The 26,692-nt window shown below is 39.3% G+C and overlaps 2 protein-coding genes across 2 annotated transcripts in view; both read left to right on the forward strand.

Moving 5' to 3' along the window:
* Window positions 1-719: 719 nt before the first annotated feature.
* Window positions 720-18,015, forward strand: p2ry6 (pyrimidinergic receptor P2Y6). The gene is made up of 3 exons (XM_005809021.2): window positions 720-1,110; window positions 14,427-14,842; window positions 15,396-18,015. Exons 2-3 carry the CDS (start codon window positions 14,436-14,438, stop codon window positions 16,066-16,068), a joined length of 1,080 nt encoding a protein of 359 aa, XP_005809078.1. The 5' UTR covers window positions 720-1,110; window positions 14,427-14,435; the 3' UTR covers window positions 16,069-18,015.
* Window positions 18,016-19,555: 1,540 nt separating this feature from the next.
* The window catches only part of arhgef17 (Rho guanine nucleotide exchange factor 17), a 67,735-nt gene continuing 60,598 nt past the window's right edge, over window positions 19,556-26,692 (forward strand). The window contains exon 1 of the mRNA XM_023351028.1: window positions 19,556-25,069. Coding sequence (XP_023206796.1) covers window positions 20,045-25,069 — 5,025 coding nt within the window. The 5' untranslated portion in view covers window positions 19,556-20,044. The remainder of the gene's footprint in view (window positions 25,070-26,692) is intronic.

Consider the following 26,692-nt stretch of genomic DNA (forward strand, 5'->3'; position numbering starts at 1 on the left):
TCCACTGTCTGTTGTTATAGCTGCATTTATCAGGAGTTATAATAGTATGAATTACAAGTCTAGAGAATAAACATACAGTACAGACCAAAAGTTTGGACACACCTTTTAATTCAATGAGTTTCCTTTATTTTCATGACTATTGACATTGTAGATTCACACTGAAGGCATCAAAACTATGAATAACACATGTGAAAATATGCACTAAACAAAAAAGTGTAAAACAACTGAAAATATCCCTTATATTCCAGTTTCTTCAAAGTAGCAACCTTTTGCTGTGATTACTGCTTTGCACACACTCTGCATTTTCTTGATGAGCTTCAAGAGGTCGTCACCTGAAATGGTTTTCACTTCATAGGTGTGCCCTGTCAGGTTAATAAGTGGGATTTCTTGCCTTATAAATAGTCATGAAAATAAAGAAAACCCATTGAATTAGAAAGGTGTGTCCAAACTTTTGGTCTGTACTGTACATACAGTAGATACATACATATTTAAGGCTGGCAGAGACCAAAACTTTTCATACTCATCGTTTGTTTGTTTTTAGTTGGAACTATTTTTTGTAACTTTAAATTATTAGATTTCTGCCACAGTGCCTAAAAACAAATCTGTCCATTATCAAAGGGAAATGGAAGGGGCTCCGGCACCAATCACCACCCATTCAGTACGTTCCTGAAGGGTTACTCAAGCTGCTCGATGAATGTTCGGGGGGGAACAAATTCGTTAACCCGTAGAAAGTCCAACAACCAGTCAAACAAAGGAACAGCTCTAAAAGTATTTGGCGTCTTAAAAGTATAGCTCTAGGGTCATGTTTAAGTTGAGAGACTGTCCGCGTGCTTGCTGAACCGCGGTGTCGTAACTCTTAGAAAGCGCGCGCGCTGCTTCACGTTGTGGTGCAAAAACAACAAAGCGCGAAGTGCAGCAGGCAGGCAGGTAGGTAGGTAGGTCCGGGAGAGAAAGACAGATAAAAGACCTGCTCTCCCTCACTGCGGCTTCCACTGTGTTCACACTGACTTGTCTTAAGCGTCGATTTTGCGCCACGTTGTGATTCAGAAGAACCTCGAGAACGAAGAAATCGTTCATGGATAGTTCGAGTTCTTGTTAAGGCTGTTCAGGGTAAGTTCTGCTTAGTTACTTATTCTTTTCTCTTACTAATCCAAAGAGGAAGTGGCCTGATTCTAAGACATAAAGCAAAAACAACAACCCCCAAACAATTAATGCGTTAAGTGTTGCCACTGGTGAATTGCACAGAATTGTGGTTAAATACTAAGTTTTTTTATGGGAGATTATTTTATTGCATTAGAAACTGAGAGTAAAAGTAACATGCATAAAGGAATACGTCTCAACTGAGATGAGCAGAAATAGCTTTTTTTTTTTTTCTGACAGACTCTTGTGAAAGCACAGGTCTTATTCAGCACTATGCCAGTGCATTTACACCCTTTGAACTTTCACATTTTCTCACATTATAAGGATCAATTTCAATGAATGTTTTTGGGATTTCATGTGACAGAACACAAAGTAGAGTCAATCCCTGGAAGGTTTTAGTTGTGTGATACCCTTCATATTTACAGACAATGTATTAAACAGAGTTTTGTGAAATGGTCAAAGCCTGGACAGTTGTTTTATAACCTAAACCCACTTAAACTTTTCCATGATGTTCGCCCTTTTGACCTGTCTGTCTGGATTTACACTGAGACTAAGAAGAATTTGATAACAGTGGATTTTATTTAGAAGTATAAGAGTAAAGGGGGCGTGTACAACTGACACATTTTTACAAACAAACAAAACTTTTAGACTATTCTGTGTTGGTCTATTACCCCAAATCCCAACAACATCTTTTGAAGTTTGTGGTTAGAGTGTAAATTAAAAAATATTCAAGGGTTATATTGAACACTGGAACTTATGTGTGTTAGATGATGGCATTTTGTACAGAAAACTCTCTCTTGAGAACCTAATCCCTGTAGTCTGAGGCAAAAGAGTTCATTATTTAGCGAGCGCTACAAGTTCTGAAGTTAGACTTAAAGGTGTGATGACCTGGGAATGGAATGAAGCTTTTAAGGTCAGCCAGTAAAATCAAGCCAAAAAATTACACAGGAATGTCGCCATACAATTATCTCAGGCAGTTCTCATGATGTTTTATTTTTTTATTTTTTTACTGCTTGACTGGTTGAAAGGTGACTCGTATGCTTAACCCACTTTTTAAAAATACAATAACACTACTGTGTACTTTCGCGTAGTAAATGGACTTGCATAGCACTTTTCTTGTCATTTAAATTTCTAGCCAATTAAACCTGCAACTTTCCAACTGCAAGACAATTACCCTTCCCATTTAGCCACAGTCCTCATAAATGACTAAACTGCAATGCAGGGAAAAAAACATCATGGAGATTATTAGGAACTTCCATAACCTTGACGAGTGACTTACTTCTATGTAGTGTTCACAAAACAGCGATATTTCTTTCAAGCCAGAAAGAATGCAGTGCAGAGAGCTACACATAAATTTCAGTATTTTTATTATGAATCTGGGAGAGTAATGGCACAAGGGAATAATTAAATTTGCCAGGATTTGAGAGTGTTATGGAATTTGAAATAGTCAAATAACTAGATCTTTGAAAAACTTTTTATTCTTTTTTTTCCCATATGAAATAATTTGATTATTTAGGTATTTCTTACATTCTAAATGCTTTCAATGCATAAACATATGCAAGATTTTCAGACTACAATATATTTTTTGGGGTGTTTCATTGTAACAGTAAGATGGGGTTTACTAAAGATAAGTTTTCACAATGCAAATTGTATAAGTGAGTAGTTTACATAGGCTAACATATGTTAAGAACTTGGCAAGCACTGTGGGAAACATTGACATGCCAGCTATGATTTTATTGAAGATTGCTTTCTGCTTGGCAGTGATTGGGCTTCTGTGGGGGGTTTTGTCTGGGAGACGTGGATGAATATAATGCAGCTCTGGTTTGAAGGTGCTAAATTCCCGCAAGTGTGAGAAAAAAGAATAGTGACTATACTTGGTGAGTAAATAGTCTTAAGCCCATTATGCAGATTTATAGTCTTCAATGAGGACTAAGAACAAAAGTTGGTTTAATTCTCCAAGACTGTCTGTCAGATATGGACTGAGGAAGCAGTCAGAGTCAAAGTTAAAGAAAGTTTCTGTGTTTTTTCTTTTTACACTCTCTGTTTTCACATTTGTCTGCTGTCTCTGCAGCAGTTTCATGACAATATCAACCACACAGCATCTATCTGGAAGCCTGTTAAGCTTCTGATAAGCTGTGTGTCTGGCCAAATGTGTTTGTAGAAAAGCTACAGCAACCCACAGCAGCAGACGTTAGGCAAAACATGTTTTTACCACTAGATTACATTCTGAACAATAATGATTAAGACAGAAAATAAAAACAAGTTCCCAGAAGATGATGGACAAAAGTATTTGTGGACTATCAGCAAGCCAGTAACGTATGCTATTATTTCTAGAGATTCACCAGTCAGTCACAGATCAAATCGCCCAATTTTGCTTAAAAAAACCTATTTATCAAACGCAATAAGTGTAAGAACTGAGAGTATTATCAATGTGTCAGTGGATAAATCGATATCATGTATTTTGATGCATTTTTTTTTTAGAGTTTTTGTCCAAATAAATGGAACTATGCTTAAATAGCTAAATTCTTAATTTTCTGTTGGATCAAGGAGATCTGCTTTTGATTAAAGTCAATTGTAAGGACTTAGCACTGTGAACAGCTTATCCAGATATTTCTGGTGTCATTGTGCAATAGGTTTGTTGTTTGACATAATCGTCTCCACAAAACAGGGCAGTGTACTTGTAGATGGCACTTTATTTATAAAAGTAGTGCCTCAGGGTTATTCCTGTGTACCATTCACTCACCGTACAACAAACATTAGTCATCAGATTCTAAAGAATACGCGTGCGTTCTCTTCTGATGAACACACCAGGGCTACACCCACTGCACAGCATGACTGAACACATTTTAAATGTGTTGTAATTTAGAGAATGGAAGCCAAACTGTTTTGTGCACGTGTACATGCACAACATGTATGAAAGCTGTAAAAGTCCAAAGCAAACAGACTGATTAAAAAAATCCTAAAATGCAACCTTCTTGCAACTAAAAGGCATTTTCCAATGTAGTCCAGAAAATTATGGAATTTGAATTGATTTTCCGAGACTCTATTTATATCGGAAAAAGAAACTTGAATTTTAAAATATGTTTCAGTGTTTATTATTAGATTAGATTTTTAATATCAAAAGGATACATACCTGAGTCCCTGAAAAAAAAAACTGAAATAAAACAGATCTCAGTTTGTACTCATTAGAAATAATTAGTGGAATAGTCCTTTTACACACCACTGAGTGATAATTCAACATTAGCGTAGTGCTGTTGTTATGATTCTGAGGTGTTAGTACTTTAGTTTTCATTGCTTTGTTAGTTTGTGTTAGTTCTCATTATTTGTGCTTTGAATTTGTTTCCTTAGATTGGTGTTTCTTTTTGTTTGCTATTTATGTCAGTTTCAGTTTTTTTCTTAAGTTCTGCTTTGTTTATCTTTCAGCTTTCCCACAGCCTGCCAGCTTGTTCCCCTTCTCTGCTGTTTCCTATCCCTTCATTTCCATCTGTCTGCACTTTCACTCAGCTTCTGCCCAATATGATCTGATTAGCTAAGTTGGTTTCTTTGTCACTTCCACCTCTCGTACGGCTTTTAAGCTCTTCGGCACATTTTTGTACTTTGAATAAGGTCTTTACTTCTAGAAACAGACCAAACACTTGAAAAATAACCTGGCTGTTTTCTAGCAAATAAGTAAAGTGTTTTTTGATGCCTGGAAAATGAGCCTTTTCAAAAACCTCCCAATTATTAAGTCACAATCAGCTGTCACTTCCCCTTTTACCTAGCAACTTCAAGCCAAGCACAGCCGATTACCTAGAGTACAATGGCTGCAGGACAAGACAAGTATTTTGTCTTGTCCTGCAGCCATTTCTGGATGGTTGTTGACTTACCATCCAGAAAACACTTGTTGCATTCTTGTTAGATATACAGAAGGCTCCACCTCCTTTGGTTTTGGATCTTAGAGTCAAAGATGTACAGCTGAGTGCAGCCATTTTCAGCTTTATAAAGTGCAAGCATAAACATTGTGCTAGGTGGCATGGATAGCAGCAGCTTATTTGGATTTAAAGTGACAAGAGGTCCTAAAACAGATCAGTTTGGAAAGGAGCTCAAAATAGACAGAACTGATCAAAGTGAAATCTCATTATGCGAGAATAATTTTATGCAAAAAAATTGTAATTAAGCATGTTTTATATTACCTACAGATCTATCCTAACGTGTTCAATGAAAGATAATGTCTTAACATAAATATTTAAACTTTGGTGCTTCATTCCTTCTATGCCAGGAGTTCTGCATCGTACAGAAAATCTAAACCTAAAATGGTAAAATGTTATATACTTAAATGTTTTATAATGTTACTAAGTCTGACAAAATTCAAGTTTAAAAATACTTCTTCCTCTGATAATCTAAGTCAAATGTAAATAACAAGCTGATTTACTGTGCTTTTAAGCAAGACATGCTGAAAGGAGACTTTGTTTTGGGTGCAGATTTAAATGTCCAAGCCATCCACTTAAATACAACCCCAAACATTTGCTTTATCTAAATCTTTCTTAAGACTGCTGGTTTTAAAAGAAACAAAAGGCACCGTTTCCCATGTACGCTATGTTATTGAGCCCAAAATGACAATAAATGTTTTAATATTTGAAAGACAACTAGCACCTGATTTTCTTGTATCAGTGCTTCAGCCTCTTGTCAGTTAGAACTGATTTGGGTCGAGAAGCATGTAAACAAGTAATTAGGGGGAATTATAACAAATTAATCCAATTTCTCCCAGTCTCTGCAGGAAATGAGCTAAAATGAGCACAATATCCTACTGAATATGAACCAGAGGCGCAGAAGGTTGATTATTGCAATAGAGGCATCATTGTGACCTGTCCACATACTTTGATCTTTTGTAGTTTCTTGTTTGCAGTTCATTATGCATACCTAAAAACCTGAAAGAAGTTTTTAGACACATGAGCTGCTGCTTGTTATTCTTTCCATGTGGAATTAAATCTGTCCATATTCCAACATTGACAAGCATGAACGTGTTTTTTTTTTTTGTCAACACGTTACCATAGTTGAAGACATTTTGCAAAGGGACTTCTAGGAATGTGTCTCAATTCTTTGTGCATTTAAGAACTGGGTAAAGACAGGATTTAATGCGCAATATTTGTAGTCATCGAGGAAAATATTAACTTTCATGCTTTTAAATTTAGTCCTTAACAGCGAAACAATTCATGCAGACTCTCAGTCCGACGAAAACAGGAAGAGCACGTGTGCGACTTACTTGGATGTGATTGCTGTTATTTTTGGCAAACCTAGAAATGATTCTATTACTTTGATAACTTATGGTAAGCAGTGTGCTTGTGTCAGCACTCCAGCCCTCCTCATCACCCGTCCGTCTATTTATGGAGCTGCTGATTCGTTTAAACTGTCCTGCATAAAGGCTACATTGGCTGTCCTCACCACTGCCAGCATAGCGTTCGCTGTTCTAATCAGGGTGTCTGTTTTTCTGATTGAAACAAGAAACGGAGGCATGTGCCACATACAGCCGTGGGTCTGGTTTCATTTGCTTATTTGATTACTATAGTCATGTGTGATTCTGCATGTATAAATGAGTCTTTTGTGCATTTTCTAAAGTGTTTTTTGTATGTCAGCTTTATTCTAGATTAAGAAAAGACAACACGTGTGCCAGGGAGTGCATAGCAGTGTTGTTTAGTCAAGATTAATAGAAACAGAGGAAAGTCAGTAAAGGCGAAGACTTCCTGGCTTGCTTTTATGACCTCTTTGTCTTCCCCCTCTGGTCATTTACATTTCTGGCTCTGTGAAATTACGGAGAAACAGAGTCTGTGAGTACAAGGTCATAATTTTTGTGGCCTAACTGGTCTGTTGTTTATTAGATAACGCATGATGCAGCTGGTTAGAGGGAGGCTGCTGAAGTTTTGTATGTCTGGTATGTTGGTTTTTGCAGAAGATTTTACAAATTTATTATGTTTTGCTTCAAATGTACATTTGTTTTATAGTCTGACCACCTTCTCTGTTAATTAGTCACATTTCTGCAGATCTTGGAAATGTATTAAATATTGTCTCACTTTCCAGTAATCAAAGTTTGAAAGTCATGATTCTAACACAACCACATGCTTAGTAATCTAAACAGTTTGAAGCACTGCATTTCCCACCCGGTTATGTTTAGTCTTCAATCTGCCATATTTGTACTAACTTGCTTCTCCCCCACTTGCAACTCTAGTTTAAAAATAAATTTGTGTCACTCTTAGTTGTGTCTGCAGGCAACTCTCAAAAGTCAGTGCAGCATGACTCCTGTAGGAGTGTTTATAAGTGGATGGTAGAGGTCAAAATAGTTCAGGGAGAGACAGCGACCCTGGCATTAATTTGTGATGTTACCCTCCAGACATGACTCTTGTGGATCGCTCACAATCCTGCACATTCAGGTGTTTTTATTTGCAGGTTTTGCTTTATGTGGGTGAATGAGCAGAAGGCTCAGTTAGCATGTTAGACTGGAACTTTGAATTTAAATCCTTTGTTCGAGGCAGAAAGCAGTAATTAAAGCAGCACAGAAGCACAGAATAATGCTTTTTCATCCTTGATCAAATTAGATACATTATTTTTGGTTTAGTGAAAATTGAGAACAGCACTCCTACTGTGAATATTTTCCATGCACTTTTTCAAAATAAGAGGAAAAATATCTTATTACCCCATGTGAAAACCAAAGCTATTTTTATGTGAAAGCGCATTATTTTGATGGAGTAGAAATGCTTTATTTAGCTGACTAGATGATTATGGTCCACAAATCAGTACTTATTTTATTTTAAGTTTGATCGTTCAGAATTGCTTTGCTTCAGACTAGTTATTAAAATTAGTTTTTTGTGGCTGCACATGTTTACACACTTCATGTTGTTTTCTTATTGAAGTTTTTTCTGTTGTAGCTATTTTATTATATTTTACGATAAATAGATGTCAGCACTAGGCAAGGCAAGTTTATTTGCATAGCTCACTTCAGCAACGAGAGAATTCAAGATGCTTTACATAATGAAAACATTAAACATCAGATCAACGGACCTTAAATTAATTGGGGTAAGATTCTAACTCTGCCTTCCATTTCTCATGCGTCCTGAGTACTTTATGCTAAATATTGAAATGCAAATGTTCACTCTAAACAGCTATATAAATTGCTAAATTTCTTCCTGGAATACTGCCTGATATCACAGTCTCTACTGATAAGGCAGCCTCAGGAGGCAAGATTGTTTTTGTTTTTGCCTCTATGATGATAAAGTTGCCAAATGTAGATTCTTTCCGTTCTTTCTGCCGAATCTACAGGCTAAAACTATTAAGCCTGAGAAGCACTGATTTTGCACTCCTCTACTTGTTCCAACTGTAGTCTGTCATGAAAAGTTATTAAACCCTTCATACTGATGCACGGACTTATTACTGAACACAAAGTTGAATATTACTCTCCTCTGTGTTGTGCTATTGCATAATAAACATCTGCTAAGTGACTGTATGTAGAAGTAAACAAGAAGTGAATGGTGGTGCATTTGGTACTATGTGCTCATGTGTGTCCATTTTGGCCCATTAAGGGCTGTTTAACCAAAGTTACATATTAATATAGATTATAAAAATTAATAATTATAAACCTAAAAAGCTAGAATGCCATTGACTGTACCTTTTGTTAAAATCTATGTCACTCTGCTTAATGGTTTACAGAAAACACGTGTAGACAATTTTAAACCTGACCCCAAAAATTTATGATGAAAACAATAATCATAGAGCAAAGACATAACAATCATATGGGGAACACAGATCATTTTTTGCACAGGTTTTGGGCAACATTTTAGTAGTTTGGCCTGTCTTGAGACAATTTTATGTAAATTTTATTTGTATAGGTCATTTCAGCTACAATGCTGTTCCAAGGGCTTTACAACATGCAGTCACCAAGTGTGAAACAAGCAATAAACATTACATTTTGTCAAATGTCATAATCAAAATCATCAATACACATGTACATCACTGAGTTTATGTAGACGTAAATAAATCATGAGTTCCACCAATGATCCTTCTTCCTTGCATTACTCCACCAACAGAGAAGTACGGTACATTGAAACAATCGACTGAATCGACACAGTAGCTTAGAGCTCACATTAAAAGAGGGAAGTATTCTCACAAAATGCCATCAGCTCTGCCTTTTCCTGTATACATTGTCCGTATTTAGGAGCCAGTTCAACCTATTGTCCAGATGTAGACCCAGATATTTGTATGTGCTGAGCACCTCTACATCATTACTATTTATGGTAATTGGCTGGAAGGGAAGTGTTACCCTGAATAGGTCTAGTATATCCTTTGTTTTAATGGTATTGAACTGGAGTTTATTTCTCCTGCATCATGCCACAAAGTCCCCCACCAGTCTTCTGTACTCTCCCACCTCCTCTGCCTTCTTTTATACATGATGCACTTGCAGCATTGACAGAGAAATTCTGTATGTATATCAGAGTTGTAGTTGAAATTGGTGGTGTACAGGTAAAAAGTAGGGGCGAAAGCACATTGCCCTGAGGCACCCCTGTACTGGTGGTTAGTGTAGTGCACCTACAGCCCTACATCTTAATGAACTCTTGTGTTGCAGATGTACAATAAAAGTTCTCCCAGTTTTACAGCACTTTCCTTTGAACACCCTGGAGCACACCCAGTCTGGATCTGTAGCCTTCCTGGCTTTAAGTCGTCTCAGGAAGGGCATATAAAAACAGAAACAATCCAACATAAATCAATAAAACATGCTGCAGATTTCAGAAACACCCTTTATACATTAACTTTCTGCTGAGGGCAGACTAGGTCATCACACAGAAATAACAGTGCCGTCACTGGCAGTGTAACATGAGTTTATGTCCTGGATCTGTTTTCCTCCAGTCAATGTTTCCATTTGAACACATGTGAGGCTTACTATAAACATTGGCAAAAGAAACCAAACAAACAGCAGATTACATCTTGTTTGTTTTACACGTTACTTTCAAAACACATAGAAACAATGTGTTAAAATCCTTAAAATAAACCATTATTATGGAGACTAAGTGATCCTACTAGACTTTTTCTGTAGTTCACTACGTGAAATGTGGAGATTTATTTTGGGTGGCTAGATAAACTCTGGTCTTCCAGCCTTGTCACATGATTCAGCTTATAAGTATTAAGAAAAGCTTTATTTCAGAGATTGTCTATTGAAAAATGTTGATAAAAATGGAACAAGTCTTGATGCAAATTACGTACTTTTTAGTCATATGTTTTGAAATCCTGCCACTCCACTATGTTTTTCATCATTTTAAGACCTAAAAAAATATATAATGTAAAATAGTAATTCTTTAATGTATAAAATGCATTCATCCTGTAAATGTTGAGATTGCCAGTTTTTTTTTGTACCCCTACAGGGGATCTTTTGTGGGCTCTAGTGTCCCTTATATGAAAGTAGGCTGACAGGAAAGGGGGAAGACATGCGGCAAACATCACCAGGTCCGGGAGTTGAACCCGCGACAGCCACGTCGAGGACTCAAGGCCTCCAAACATGGGTCAATCTATCCCCTACGCCACCACGGCATGCCCAGATTGCCAGTAAATCTAACGTCAGATACATATACAGTACAGACCAAAAGTTTGGACACACCTTTTAATTCAGTGAATTTCCTTTATTTTCATGACTATTGACATTGTAGATTCACACTGAAGGCATCAAAACTATGAATAACACATGTGGAAATATGCACTAAACAAAAAAGTGTAAAACAACTGAAAATAGCCCTTATATTCTAGTTTCTTCAAAGTAGCAACCTTTTGCTGTGATTACTGCTTTGCACACACTCTGCATTTTCTTGATGAGCTTCAAGACGTCGTCACCTGAAATGGTTTTCACTTCATAGGTGTGCCCTGTCAGGTTAATAAGTGGGATTTCTTGCCTTATAGATAGTCATGAAAATAAAGAAACCCCATTGAATTAGAAAGGTGTGTCCAAACTTTTGGTCTGTACTGTACATATTAAATTCAAAAATAGCAACTTATTTTTTTTATATGGGGTTGCTTTCCCTCTTGAATACAATTACTGAAGTCAAGTTGAGATTGAGATTATGCTGCTGCAAGTTAAGGTTAATATCAAACATCTTATTAAAAGTTCTACACATATAAATACTGAGATCAGGATCTTTTTCACAAAGGTGATTTGGCTGAGAAAGGTGGCAGCGCAAATGTGAAACGGTAACAAAGCAAATGTTTAAACGTATGAAATATGAATAATTTTACCATACTTAGGATTGCCAATAAATGTCGGATGTGCTGTAAATTGAAATAGCGGGGATATTTGGATCATAGAGCAAACATAAAAATCATCCCTTTATGTTGTTAAAGGGATGAGATAACAACATATCTTAGTAGTAATCGCTCTTAGTTGTAATTTTAAAACAGAATTTCTCAATTTAAAATCAGTTTTCTTTGGGTCCTCATAATTCTCCACCTTTAAAAATGAATGAGGAAGATAAGCATCACCTTGTGCCTTTTCCAGTCAATGAATCTCTGTTGATATTTAACCGTAATTTGTTTACCGGTCATTTATTGGAATAATTGTTGGAAATCCTGCTGGACTTTTCATTCTTGTTTTCCAAGTCAGTGTAGATAAGTGATTTCCTTTCTTTGTACTCAACATGCCTGACGTAGTGGTAAACTTTTCTTTGGAAATGAAGACAATACATCAGGTGTTAAGTCTGTCCTTGACGACTTTCATTTCACAATCTGAAGGGTGGACATTTACAGTAAATGCAGTTTGATCAGGAGCAAATTTGCAGATTAATGCTAGTCGAAAGGGGAGATATTTTAAACTCCAGTGTATTAGTAGAAATTTGTTCACTTTTCAATTCAAATTTGTCTCAGAATTATTCGAGACAAATTTGTCTCAGAATTATTTGAGACAAATTTGTCTCAGAATTTATCTCAGAATTATTTGAGACAACTTTGCTCTCCTTTTTTTCTACGTAACAATTCATTGATGTGACAATTTATGGTCTACCGGCACACTTCTTCTTGCCTCTTCCGGCGTTGCCAGGAAACCTGAAGTCAGTCGTCACTGTTCCTGCACCCACTCAGAGGGATGGGCCTGGAGGAACCCACAACCTCTTGAAAAAGTTTTAAAACACACAAACTCTGGCAGTTTTTAAAATGTCTCACTTGTCCTTACAAATACCATGTTGTGAAATGGCATGAGTAATGCTTTTATGGAGTTAGTAGCTTAAGTAAACCACTTGCTCAACTCCTTGCTTCCCTGGAAGCAAGGATGTGTCTGATGTGTCTGATGCTGGAATCCTAAATAATCATTATTTAGGATTATTTTATTAATTCCTTTTCTGTTCCAGACTGTGTGAGGTCTGAGGAAGAGTCTAGACAGACTATTGTGGTATTTAGTCAAAGAGTTTTGACACAAATTAACAGTGTTGTATAAAGTACTGAAAACTCAGAGTCAAGTAAAAGTACAAGTACCTCTCCAAAATACGACTTTGGTAAAAGTCGAAGTCACTGACTGAAATGTTACTTGAGTAAAAGTCTTAAAGTATCTGAAACTTCTTGTACTTAAGTATGGAAAGTACTGTAAAAATGGATGTACTCAAGTAATGTAATGAAAAGTACAAGTAAAGAGTAAAACAAGGCAAGTTTGAATGACATTTCTTATATTTTGGTAAACTTGTCAAATACACTTAAAATAATGTACCCAACCAAGTGCAGGCAAAATGAAACCTGCTAATAAATTGTTCCAGTTTTAAAGAGTAGCACATGTTAATGGTTTGTGGTTTTGAACTCGCATGCCTTTCCTATATTCGTTGAATTTAGTCTAAATTGCTATCGCTATGGCTTCTGTCCCCCATTGAACTAGGGTGACCAGACGTCCTCTTTTTCCCGGACATGTCCTACTTTTCAGACCTAAAAAGATGTCCGGGGGGAATTTGAAAATTGTCCGGGATTTTGGTCAACTGCCTCAAAACACATTACATAGCTTACAGTGCATTATAGGGCACGGCGCTGCGTGTCACGTAATCCCTGAGCCGCGTCAGTGCGGGCAGCACGCTTCTCTGTTCGACCCTCCCTCCTGCCCGTTCTGATTTCTAATTTCCCCAACACTGGGGGAAGCTAAGCAGGTGTATCCTATTGGAGGTGATGAACAAGCCCAGGCAAGCAGGCTACGGACTTTGTTCGGTAGCCTGCTTGCTACTTGCTAATCAGTAGGTGGGATCAAAACACTTTGTTTCTCTCTCGCGCGTTTTTGTAACGAGTAACTAAACCACACATTGAAAATGTATCGGAGTAAAAGTACGCAATTAAGTTCGGAAATGTAGTGAAGTAAAAGTGAAAGTCATCAAAGATTTCCATACTCGAGGAAAGTATGAAGTACTCCAAACTATACTTAAGTAAAGTAGTGAAGTATTTGTACTTTGTTACTATACAACACTGCAAATTAAGGTATCATATTTTATACACCCAGGTTAGGTTTACTAGATTTAGTTTTTTCCATTGGCAATATAGAGCTTGCAAAAGTTTTCATAACCCATGTAATTTTTCTAATTTCTTTTACATCACAATCACAAAGTTTAGTGTATTTAAGTGTGATTTAGGTCCAGACACAAACACACAGTGCATAATTGTTAATTGGAAGGATAACAACAATAATAATAATAATAATAATAATAATGTTTCTTTCAAAAAGGTGTATTGTGCTAGGAAAAAGCCACTAGTATTTTATTTGAAGAACCACCTTTTGCTGCAGGTATGGCTTCAAGTCCTTCAGAATATGCATGTGTTTACCAGTGTTGCAGATCTTTGGAGTAAAAATGTATAATAATAATGAGGCATGTGTGGTACACAATGATTTTAGTCTGTTTATTTTTATTGTATTAAGTTTTGAAACCAAAGGTAATAAATTAGAATCATGCACATCATAATTTTCATCTTTTAAGGCCCTAAAAGAAAGACATAGCATACAAGTTAATCAACCATATTTAGCTCACCTTTTCAACTCATTTTGTTTATTAACCACTTCAAGTATTCTTTCAGATACGGTTAGAGCTTGCTTTATTTTGCTTTATATTCTTTATCGTCAATGTAGATCTTGTCTGCCCTCTGGTGGAATGTTGCTGTATCTTGACTATGGAGTCATCATCTGACCTCAGAGGAACTTTAAATGAATCAGTTCATATTGAGTTTGTTGTTTGTTATTGTAGAGGAACACAGAGCACTGATCGGTTGTATAAAAGTAAATATCAACTCTGATTTTAACATTTCATCCTGTGCCTGTCTTGCAGGATGTGAAGATGCAACATTTTCTCAACCCCCCCCCTACTGAGTCGCTAATCTCAGGAGCGATCACTTTGGACCTGCTCTCCACCCATTTAGAATCAGAACCAAACACCACACATATCTATGTCAGCAACGCCAGCTCCTTACGCTGCACATATAAGGAAGACTTTAAGAAGATTTTACTCCCTGCGGTGTACATTGTCGTTTTTGTGCTCGGCATTCCTCTCAACGCCGTCGTCATACTGAAGATATGGAGGACGAGGCCCCACATCTCCCGGAACAACATCTACATGCTCAACTTGGCCATAGCTGACTTTCTGTATGTGACGTCACTTCCTTTACTCATCTACAACTATGCCAGCCATGACTACTGGCCCTTTGGGGAGTTTGCCTGTAAACTGGTCAGGTTTCAGTTCTACAGGTAGGTTATCTGTTGCATTTTGGTTAATTTTCACTCTAGATAGAGATTTGTTGTGGTATTATTTAGGATTGATCTTTATTAAGTTACTAGATACTAAGTAGTTGAGAATACTGTATATATTGTGGTTCTGGGTAAAAGAGATAAAAATGCTAATCTTCTCTGTCACTTTATGAAACATAACTGGGCAGTGCACTGTTGGGCACATTTATTTGCACCACTTGTAAAGAGAATGGGAAATTAGTGTATTTTCCATTGTTTATACCCATTAATCTCTCAGTATGGAAGAAATTCTGTGTTAAATAAATATAAAAACTAATTGCTTTTAGCAAAATCTCCTGCTAATTCTTTGTAAAAAATACTCTTGTTAATAGCTTCTCCTAGAGGAAAAGCTTCTCCTATGGAGTTTTTTTGTTTTTTTTTACAAAGTTTTAGCAGGAGATTTTGCTAAAAGCAATTAGTTTTTACCAAACCACATATTAATTCCTTATAAGTATTAGTCATTTATAAAGATGCACAGTCCAATGATACTGACACATTTGTTCTCCTATTTCAGTAATCTGCATGGCAGCATCCTCTTCCTCACCTGCATCAGTGTGAATCGCTACGTTGGGATTTGCCACCCCTTCGCTGTGTGGCTGAAAGAAGGCGGCCGAAGGATGGCGTGGGGAATCTGCGCAGGGGTGTGGGTGGTGGTCCTCTTCCTTTGTGCACCAACTTTTAACTTTGCTGCGACAGGAATCCAGCGCAACCGCACTGTGTGTTATGATCTGAGCACGCCGAAGCGCTCAGTGGATTATTATCCCTACGGCATGGCTCTGACCTTCCTCGGCTTCTTGCTTCCTTTTCTAGGCGTGATGGTCTGCTACTGCCGGATGGCCCACATCCTCTGCCGCCCCGTGTCCTACCACGGGGTCTCGGTAGCCACGGGGGAGAAGCGAGACAGGGCTGTGAGGATGATCCTTGTGGTGGTGGCCGTGTTCTGTGTAAGCTTTCTGCCCTTCCACCTTACTAAAACTATGTACCTCGTGGTGCGTACTTTGCCCAGTGCCCCCTGTGAGATGAGGAACTTGTTTGCAATCATCTATAAGAGCACACGGCCATTTGCCAGCATGAACAGTTTCCTGGACCCTATACTGTTTTACTTCACCCACCCACGATACCGCAAGAGCACTAAGAGGTTTATGCGCAAAGTGACCACCCTCAGGGACAAGGGAACCTCAGTGTGAGCACATCCCATTTGACTACATCTGTCATTAGCTGTTATTTCTCCATTTTAACAACCATTAAGTAAGAAAGTCCTTGAAGACTGAAATGAATGGAATCCAGTCAAATTTTCAGCTACAACCAACAAGACTTGGGGTGTGTTCCTGATTTTCAAATGAAGAGACTGTAACCTGTAACTGATCAGCATTAAACACAAAAAAATATGACAAAGTGGATATTTTGTCATTGCACTTGCTGTAGTAATACAGATTGAAATTTGAAGTCTTTTTTTGCAACTTAAATCATATTTTTTTCATTTGAAGATCTTTACATTTGTTCAGCACAAATATGTTGAAGCTGTAAAGCGTGTTGTTTCATGTTTTCACCACTGGAGGTCGTGTGTACTCCAATGCACCCAAACACTGGCTCTGTCTCGAATGTAATCAATATGATTTATTCAGCATGGATCACATTATCTGCACTGCAGTTAATTATGAACCAGTTACAACCAAAGTCCAGCTCGTAGTGCACTAGCTTTGGCAGTTTGGACATTGTTTTATTGAAAGTACATTTTGATGTTGGAGGTGACATTAATACGTCACATATACTGTTAATCTAGCAAAGAACTTTTTCAGAAGTAACAAAATGGCGATTTATGGGCCTAAATGCAAGGCCTAAAGTAAGTCTAACCTTTCTGCTTCTAAGGAGTCTGTAAGAAAGACGTACCTCTGTAGAAATGCATATTTACCCCCCAACTTATCAACTTAAAGGAAGATATAGCTTTAAAAATGCTTCTGTTAAATATGTTTTGTAGGAAGTATTATTTGTTTCCTCACTGAATGAAATTTCTAAAATTACCTTGGATTTCTAAATGTTTCCTTATGTGAAATTATCTTGGAATTAAATATGAAATCATTTGAAGGATTTTTTTCACATCTTTACCAGGGGTGCCTTTCAGTGGAGATGGTCCTATGTTACTAAGAGTTTCTTTATTTTACCAGAGGTAGTCGAGAGAAGAAATGCACTGCTTAGCATTGCACTGTTTTAATAGCTCCTACTGGACACAGTCTAAAATCCATTTGCATATAAAATTGTTCAATTTTCATGGTAAATTCCCATCATACAGCATATCACAGTTTGTTTTTGCTTGTACGGTTTGTTTTTGCGTGTACTGTGTGATTTTCATTGTGAGCCTCTTTGTATTTCTTTTATCATATTATGTGTTTTTTTTTTACTCCGTTTTGTTTGAAAATGCCATTGTAACTGCAGAAACTGTGAATCTGTGTCTCAATGAACAGTATAAAAACAATGCGAACAATGCATTTGCTGTACTTATGTTTTCCCAGCGTTTTCTTTTTTTTTTTTTTGAAAATTCACAGTTTTAAGAATCACATTAATAAGGTAATGTGGTAATACTTCAGCTCCATCGTTTGCTTTCTGTGTTTAGCTGAGATAAACACAGAAAGCTTATTAAAGCTGGAGCTTTAATAATAAAGCTCCAGCCAACTTAGTGTTTGACAAATATGTGTTTCACTGAATGTGAAATGTATGCAATTCATATGCATAAACATTTAAAACACAAATATGAAGTAATGTGCTTGAAGATTTGCATGTGGACAAAGTGTATTTTTAGTTATTAAATTATATAACTTAAAAAGTGCCCCCTTCCTTGCTCTAAATATGAGCCACCATCACATCAATCACATGATGTGATGGTGGAAACTTATTAAATCTGTACAGTGCCAATTTTATTGTGTCTGTTTGTAGTGTTTTGAAAAGTGTAAAGATTTTCATTTTAGAAAAACTGTAACATGTCAAAAAATGTTCGGTGTCAAAAATGTCTCTGCTGTAAACATTTTATTTTTTTAGACTCAGTTTTCTGTGAAATTGTTTTTGAACAGTATTGCCATGATTCGAAATAACTTGTAAAAGAAGCAGCTGAAAAAGCAAATAAAAACAGATGCAAACTACATAACTTCTATGGACTATGATTTAAAATGCTTCCATTACAGGCATGAAACTCATTTATTTGAATTTGAATGATTATACAGAAACCTGAATTAGTTTTATAAACAATAATTATGTACATGCAAGTTGGGTTTATTTTTTAAAGTTTTTCATAAGTTTCTAAGCCTCACTGGGTCAAAATTACACATACAAGCTCAAATACTTGCACTACTATTTGGATGAATCTTCCATAATCTTCTAGAAGCCCAAATTTCTTTTGGAGGGCATTAAAAATGTATTAACAATACTTAAAAGTCAGGCAAGGAAACCAGGCGATGTTAATTCTCTCTGTTAACTAATAAAATTTATCCAGAATTATCATTTTGGTGGCTGTAAAGCCTGTAATTTCTCTGCAACCTCCTTTGGGGCATTTTAGTCAAATAGTATTTGGGGTCCAATGTATTTATTCAAGACATATGTAAAATGTTAATCTTTATTGATTAGAGGACTCTCACGCATTGTGAGTGCTTGTCCTTACAGGGTCAGAGTGGTATCTATCTCCAACAGTCAGGGGAGTACATCCTGTTCAGATCACCACCCCATCACAGAGAACTACAGAACAAACAAACTCACTAAATCATAAGGGCAAACTATAGTAACCAAATAGCCTACTATTTTTTGACTGCAAGAGGACGCCTGAGTACCTGCAGAGAACTCGTACAAAAATGGGGAAAGCATACAAAAAGAATTGAGGTCACCAGACTTGCTGTTTTTAAGAATCATTTAAGTTGTATAAAGACCTCATTCTTGGGGGGGAAGAAATCTATTCACATTTTTCTCTGCCTACCTCAAGCTGTTTTTTTCTATCTTGTTGGCTAGGTATGCAGACTCAATGTTGTTAAAAGGCCGTAGTTTTGGCTTTCACTTTAAAACAGTAAAGAACATTTAGCAGTTTAGCAAATTACAACCCAAATTCAGCAGGAGTCCCTTTAAACCAGCATGCAGTGTCCTCCAACTCAGAACTGAAGGCGTAGGGAATCCACCGGTGGGGGGCGCTGCAGTGATAACCCCCTCTTTTCTTTGTGAGAGACTGGAGCACAGAATTCCCCTTTGGAACAAAAGGACCTGTTAAGCAGACAGCCACATGGGAAGCACCACAGAGAGGTTATTGTGCAGGAATGAAAACTTTTATCTTTGCCCCCCCAACCCCCTTCCTACAAATGCTGACATGCTGCTTCTGGAGCTCCTTACTGTGCCAAAGCTGTTGTAAAGTATGCAATGATCTGGCTTTTTCTTTTCTTTCTTTCTAGCACAACGCTGTAGTCAGAATAATGGTAGCGATCTGTTCTGTTTTATAGTGGCTACTTATTTGAGAACTTTCCCCCCCCATGTTCTGATAGTGATGTTGTGTTTTTCACAAGGGAAGAGGCTATAATTACATCCAGTTAGTCCACTGTATCTCCCCTCTATCAACAGGGGGAAAAAAGCTTTTCCTCTCAGTTCCCCAGGGGGGTTATGACAGCCCCTATACCCCCTTAGTCCCGCCCACCCCCTCTGCCCTATCTCAAGTATTAACATGCACACGCAAAAACACAACATAAGTCACGGAAAAGCAAATGATGCCAAAATAAGGAATCCACAAACAGTTTTGTTGGAGTTCAGCGTGGTCGGTGTGCTGGGCCCGTGCAGGAGGATGTGCGCAGATTTACAAACAGTAGGAACAACAATGGAAAAGTTGTGTTTGTGAGGAGGTTGGCTGGGGAAGTTTTTGGCCAAAACCCCCCCAGTTTCGCCTTTCTTTCTTGCACGGATGCGGTTTCGGCATTCGATCAAATATGTAAGTTTTTGATCAAGAGGTCTGCCCTCACCTTTTTCCCCCCACTGCCTAGTCGTTTTTATGCACCAAGGAGCAGCTTGGTGTTTTACAAACAGCTTAAATGAAAAAGTGGTTGTTGTTTGGGGTTGGTTGAACTGTAAGAAGAGGGGAGAGAAGAAGAATGGAGCAACAACTAGGAAAGGAGCTTTGAAGTGTAACAAAGAAAGACATGAACAATGGCTGAAAGAAAAAAGAAGAATGCGGCCGGGTATCGCAGCGTCTCTTTCAAAAAGTTGGACTGCAGAAGGAGTGAGGAGCAGCAACAGAAACCAGAGGGTTCGGAGTCTGTCGGCGTCGCCCTCCCCCCGGAGCCCAGCCGAGCAGAACAGTCCTGGGCGACGCGTAATGTCAGTGTGTCAAGAAAAGTTTCCAAAATCTCCGCCACCGCAACCGCAGAGCCAAAGAGAGGCTCCTCCGCTCTTCCCTCCTCCATTTCTCCATCCATCCGCCAGCTCACGGAGAAGTTCAACAGCAGCAGCAAGAGGAGCGGCGGACCCACCAGGACGCAACAAGCCTCGCCGGGAGCCGGTGCAGCGGGGAGCAGCACTCTAACCCGGACCCGAGTCGACAGGATAGACGGATCTCCAACTCGTAAATCTTTCCACGAAGACAGCGGTGAGGGGAGTTTCTTGGAGAGCGATCCAACCACTGCAGAATCTCTCTCGGACAGTAAATCGCTGAAGTTTCACTCTGGCACCGATTCTGTATCGGGTTCAGATTCGGAGAAGTGGATTTTTAGGCGTTTCTCAGCTGAGAGCAACAAGTCTGGTAAGAGAGCTTATTCTCAGATCTCTGCCGCCGATCTTAGAAAGAGTTTGACTACAGATGAGGAAGAGGATGTTGGTAGTAAAGAGGCTTCACTACCCTGCAAACCCCACAGAAGCTATCGCCACATCCCCACGCATTCTGAAAGGTGGCCCAGTGTCACCAAAATCAGACAACTTTTCGATGAGAAAGCTTCGCAACCACTCAAAACTGACACATGTGAGAGCTTAAAGGCAGCTGGCAGAGGCTATTTACATGACTCCAGCTGCATTGAAAGTGACAATCAGTCAGTATGCATTTCTGTTTTTGATAAATTCGTATCTGGAGAAGAAAACAGGGAAACTATCTCCTCTAAAGACACTTCTTGTTATTGTGTGGACATTTATTTCAAAACTGAACATCCTCATCCGTCAAATGACGAAGAAGGAGATGTAGAAAATTCTGAATTATCTTCCAGAAGTCATTTTCACACTGAGTGTAATTATCACAGGAGTAATTCATCTACATGCAGATCTCATAGTACCAGTGCTGAGGCAGAAGCTACCTGTAAGTTCCCCAGAAAAACTGGATCAACACCTGACCCTAAACCTGACCTTCAACCCTGTGCTGCTCCGTCTTCGAGGCGATCAGTGAGCTTAGACACCTCCTCCTGCTGCTCCTCTCTACAGCAGCCAACAGAGAGGGAGAGAAGGGATATACAGGGGGTCGGGCTGCCCAGGGATAGTTTACATTCCTCACATAGCTCTTCTAGAGCACCAGCCCCCACCACCTCCTCCATCTCCTCTGCTCCAGCTCCAGATAAAGCCATTACCTCCTATTCCTCTACTATAGCTCCCCCCTCTGAGCCAGGAGCCCCTACAAAAGTTAGTTCTCCTCTCAGCTTCCATTGGAAGTTAAGCTCTGGAGACGAAGAAGAGGTGCACAGCAGGAGAAAGAGAGGAGGGGCTTGGGGTTATCCCTCATGTCCTGCTTCCTCTGTCACTTGTAGGGGAGGGGAAAGGAGTACCACTGAGAGAGGGGGCAGCTATTTATCCCGCAATAAAAATGGTCGTTGGGGTGCAAAGGTCATTGGCAGGTCCTCAGGCAGCGAGGAGGACAGCCCTGCTTCTATAGGCACCCACTGTAGAGAAGCAGTGCGCCGTCGCTCTCTAAGAAAAAAGAAGAAGATCAGCGGGGCTGCTCTAGCAGCAGGCCGTGATGATTACAATGATCAGTATGGTGAATCAGAAGACAGTGACAGTGATCCAGCCCTGACCATGGATCACACAGAGAGGCAGCAGCAAAACACTGGAGAAGTTACAGGGATGATACATCGGAGCCACTCAGCACGAGACCCTGGTGGTCGTAGCAATAAAGCCAGGGTGCAGCACTGGGAACGCCTTTCCTCGCCTACTATGTCCACCACACTTCCTGCTGTATCACGAGTGTCAAAGGTGAAGATACCCCCTTTTGTTTCTAGTCCTGGTGATTCATGCTGCAGTAGCAGATACTCCAGTACTGAGACTCTAAAAGAAGAGGACCAGGGGAATGATGGCAGCTGTGGAGATAACATGCTCTTTAACACCAGTGGATCAGAAGGCAGAACAAGTAGAACTGCTTCGTCGTCTGTGTTGAGTAAAACTTACCATGGGAATTTCACCATGTACCGGTCCCCTAGCTTTGGACATGGAGACAACTTCTCCCGGGCACCTGTCCGAGTGCGTCCCAAAATCTTGCCGACAGTAACCTTTATACCAAGTGTAACACCCAGAGAAAGTGGAGGATCTTCAGGAGTAAGAGGTCTTGACACTGTTGTACTAAGGAAAACAACAGGGAGAGAGGTTGCAAATAAGGCTAACAAAATGTCTATGTCCAACCCTGATATTGCATCAGAAACTATGACTCTCTTAAACTCACTGAAAAATGATGTGCCAAAACTCAAAGTGCGAAGACCAAGTGGAGGGGACCGAAACAGGGCTGGGGAATGTTCGTCGGAGTACTGCAGGGACTTGGGCCTTCTAAGTGGGACCATCTTACCTTCCGGTCACCGCCCTTCTCTGAAAGACCTCACAGCCACTCTAAGGCGAACAAAATCATTCACCTATTCGGACAAACTTACAACAGGTGCAAGATCTTATTTGTCAGGTGGTACAACAAAGAGGAGTTCCTCTGAGCAGCAGCTTGACTTGGATGAAGAGAAGACTGAGGGTAGGGTGGTGGTGTCAGACAGAGAAGTAGAAAGTGATGGTGGAGATTTTCGATTTGGGCAAAATCTTAGGACTTATGGACTAAAGGATGAGGATGATGATGGAGAAGTGATGCCAACTCCACTAGAGGAGAGATGTGTGCAGGAAGCCAGGCAGGTCATCCAAGATATCTGCCAGATGTGCAGTAGGGATGATGATGATGATGATTTAGCTTTAATGTCATCTGATAGTATTTTGGGGAATGAAGGTTTACAGGTCAAGCAAACAGATGAAGGGAAAGAAGAGACAGGAGGTGTTAAAGATCAGATGAGCACAGCTCAAGAGTCTGAGAACACAAAAGACAAAGATAAACATGAGCAGGAGAGAGAGAGCAAGGAGAGAGAGAGAAGTGAACAAAGTATGCAGCTGGAGAAACTAAACAGTAGGGGTACAGACTGCTGGAAGAAGTCCAATAGACAGACCAGAGAGATTGAGAAAACATTACTGAAGGGCGACTCGGAGGAAAGTATGCTCTATGACCGCTCCATGGATGAGCTTTCAGGCCATGACTCCAGCTTAACGGATGAGGGGATTGTGACAGAGCCTGAATCGGGTCCCACTGACCTCTCAGAGAGATCTTTCCTGGGATCAGCTGGGGTTAATTTAGGGTCAAGAGTAGCAAAAGATGTTCTAGGGCAGCCACTGACTGGATGGAAGCAGTCAGCTCTTCATGAGATGAAAAGCTTCAAACAGGAGGAAAAAACAATGCCAGAGAGCAGCTTGAACTGTACAATCCATCTAAATGAAACTCGTTTTCCACAGTCTTTGACCTATCCAGTATGTACGGCTCAGACTGACAACCATATTGTGGATATGGGTGCTGCTACTTTTATGAACAAACTTAACTCTGAGGGAATCAACACCAGCAGTGCAGTGTCAACAGAGTTAACATCAGCTGCAGCATCAGGAGAAGGAGGATTTGAATCTCCTGCAACCCCAAGTGCAGTCCGCCGAAGGCGCAAATTTTCTCCGTCTGGTAACAACAACACAGGGTCCGATTCCAGTAATGGAAATCATGCAGATTCAACAACAGCAGCTGTAGGAAATGGTGAGTCCACTGTCTATCGCTCTCTTAGTGACCCCATGCCTCAGCGGTGTTGTTCTCTAGCGGAAAAAGGAAGCAACAATTTTTCTTCAGTCGACAGCAACCTTTTGGGTTCCCTGTCTGTCAAGGGGGGTGCTTCTCCTGAAGCCTCTGTTGCATCTACTCTATCAGAATACATAGGCAGCGTGGCAAGTGATTTGTCTGTTTACAGTGATGGCGGTTCACGTGATGACTGTATTCAGGATTACAGCAGGGTCATCAGGAACATTGTAGCTGAACCAGGTGCAATGGACAGGTTGATCACAGATGATCATGGCAATGGCAAGGCCCCCAAGAAGAAGTCTTTTAGTGACCCCAGTCGCCGTAGTGAGGCCCCTCCAGTGTCCCAAACTGACCCTCAAACTGGCAGCACACATCAGGTCAGTGAGTTGGATCAATCTGGACAGATTCCACCTTCTAGCAGTGAACCAATCCTAAGTGAGCAGAGAGAGGAACTTTGGGATTCAGAGGCTAACTGCACACAACCGCTTCAGGCCAAGATTGCTGCCTCCCAGTCAGAATGCAGTGCTGTTTCTGATAACCCTGATGATGACGATGATTCAATAGACCATGATCAAAAGGAGAAGTTTAACTTAGATCTCAAGCTTTCTGAGGTTCTGTCTCCTAGAACAACACGTCGGCTGGCTAAAAAACGTCCCAGCAAGTTACAATCTTTTCCTGACAATGTCCAATTTCATCCCATTGAAATGGGTTCAGATGACCAGGAGGAGCACAGCAACCAAAGTAAGCTAATATCGTCTCTTCCTGCATCACCACTGAAATCCAAATCCAAAACTAAACCCAAGCACATTCGCAACACCAGTGAACCCGCCTTCATTCCCATCTCCCCACCTGCACAGCTCCAACCCCTGAAAGAAGTGAACTTCCAAGCAGTGCCTGCAGAAGATGAGGTCCCACCTTTGGAGGATGTTTCACAGAAATACAATCTTGAGGACATTGAGGCCAGACCTGCTTTTGTAGCAAGTAATGGATCGCAAGGATTAATTCCTAGTGCAGAAGGCTCAGGTGTGACCAGTAACATTGGACTTACAGACGCTGGACCTCAGAAGATTGGCACAGAGGACACGTTATCTGCTTCTGCTCCACAGAAGACCAAACCCAAAGTGGTGAGTTCAGATTTCCCCCCCTCCTTTAGTGTGCTTGTTATTGTGTCTGCTGCTGTGTGTTCTGTGTTTTAGGTTTTGATTGCTTACCTTGAAATATGCACACAACATAAAACACAGATATCCATGTGGTTTTCTTTTGTTTTTAATGACAGGAAAAAACTATGAAATATTTGGATATTGTGTTTAATATTATAAATAAAAAACACAGCGAATCTAATTGTTATGGTTTTACGGCACCATTCAGCGCTTGTGTTTATTTTCCCCCAACAAACACTTGCATGGATATTTTCAGAGGCCGTTTGGGTTTCAGGATTACATGCCAGAACCTATTGAAAGGTCGAGGAGTGTTAAACAAACATTAGTGGATGTTATTAGTTTAATTAAACAAAACTCATACAAAAGATATTAAGGGGTAATCCAAGGTCTGCTGTTTCTTTTTTGTTTGTTTTGCCCAGAATCAATTGTGACTGTGTTAGGGTTAGAGTCATAGAGAAGGCATAAAATAAACAGTTCTTCTAATCAGAGTATGTTATGTAATGCTATGTTTAAAGGCTGAGAGATTTATTTTTGTCTTATTTGCAGATATTAGGTTGGCATAATCCAGTGTTTGTATTTCATAGTAACATAAATAAAGAGATTCTCTGTTATGTTATGTTGTTTAAACTTATGTTGAGCAGTTACTTGTTTAAAAGTGAATGGAAAGGGAATACAATTTTTCTGTGTGTATTTCTAACATCTCTATATAGAGATAATCTTTCCTGCAGATCCCTGACTCAGGTCAAAGTTATTATTATTTGCAGTTGTGGATGTGGCTGTGAGGTATGAAGAAAGTAAAAACAACTTTGGTACATCATGCAGGAAAGCTGCAACCAAAACTCAGGACTTTCGGTTCATTACATCATCACTGGGATAGCTATGTACCCCTGTGCTCACTTTTTTTTTTCTGGTGGGGATGCTTGATGTTGGTACATGGAATATTTTGAACGGATTATGTGAGACCAATAGGCTCTATGGTCTCTCAAGATTGCCTTTATGGTATTTGTATGTGCATCTGTGGTTGTTTTCCCTGTGTGACTTTTGTGTTACAATTTTGCTCATTAATTGCAAGACAGGGTCTAGTCACCCCACAACCCTGAAAAGATAAGGCTTATCTAGAAAATGGCAATCTGTACTCACTGTAACATCTCTTTGCTATATTATGCATTTGCAGTCATTCATCTGACTCCCCTGGAAATGGAGCCATCTGGCACTGGACTTATTTTTTTTTAATCTGCCATTTGTCAACTTGTTCCCGCAGCGGTGAGGGATGGGTTTAAAGTAGTTTTCTGAGAATTTACAGTAATTTTCTACAATCTACTCAGTCTAATGACGTTATGGGACTCCAATGAATAATAGCTGCCTGCAGGAGGTTGCTCAGAGCTGGTTTAGTTTATTTACGAGTGAGAAACTGGAAACTGTAATATTTCATAGAAATCCACATTTATATATGGACCAGAACTCAAAAAATTTAATTTAAGGTTCTCTGAAAATAATTTACAAATAAATTAAATTTGTGAAACATTGGGACTAGTTATCTCCATAATGCAAGAAAATACTGAAGTGTAAAGAAAAAAAATAAGCTGA

This window comes from Xiphophorus maculatus, chromosome 18 (genome assembly GCF_002775205.1).
Source record: "Xiphophorus maculatus strain JP 163 A chromosome 18, X_maculatus-5.0-male, whole genome shotgun sequence".
Taxonomy (NCBI): Eukaryota; Metazoa; Chordata; class Actinopteri; order Cyprinodontiformes; family Poeciliidae; genus Xiphophorus; species Xiphophorus maculatus.

Coding starts and splice junctions, on each gene's coding strand:
- p2ry6 (XM_005809021.2), top strand. CDS start 14,436: ATGCAACATTTTCTCAACCCCCCCCCTACTGAGTCGCTAATCTCAGGA. Junction 14,843..15,395: donor GTCAGGTTTCAGTTCTACAG/GTAGGTTATCTG, acceptor CTCCTATTTCAG/TAATCTGCATGGCAGCATCC.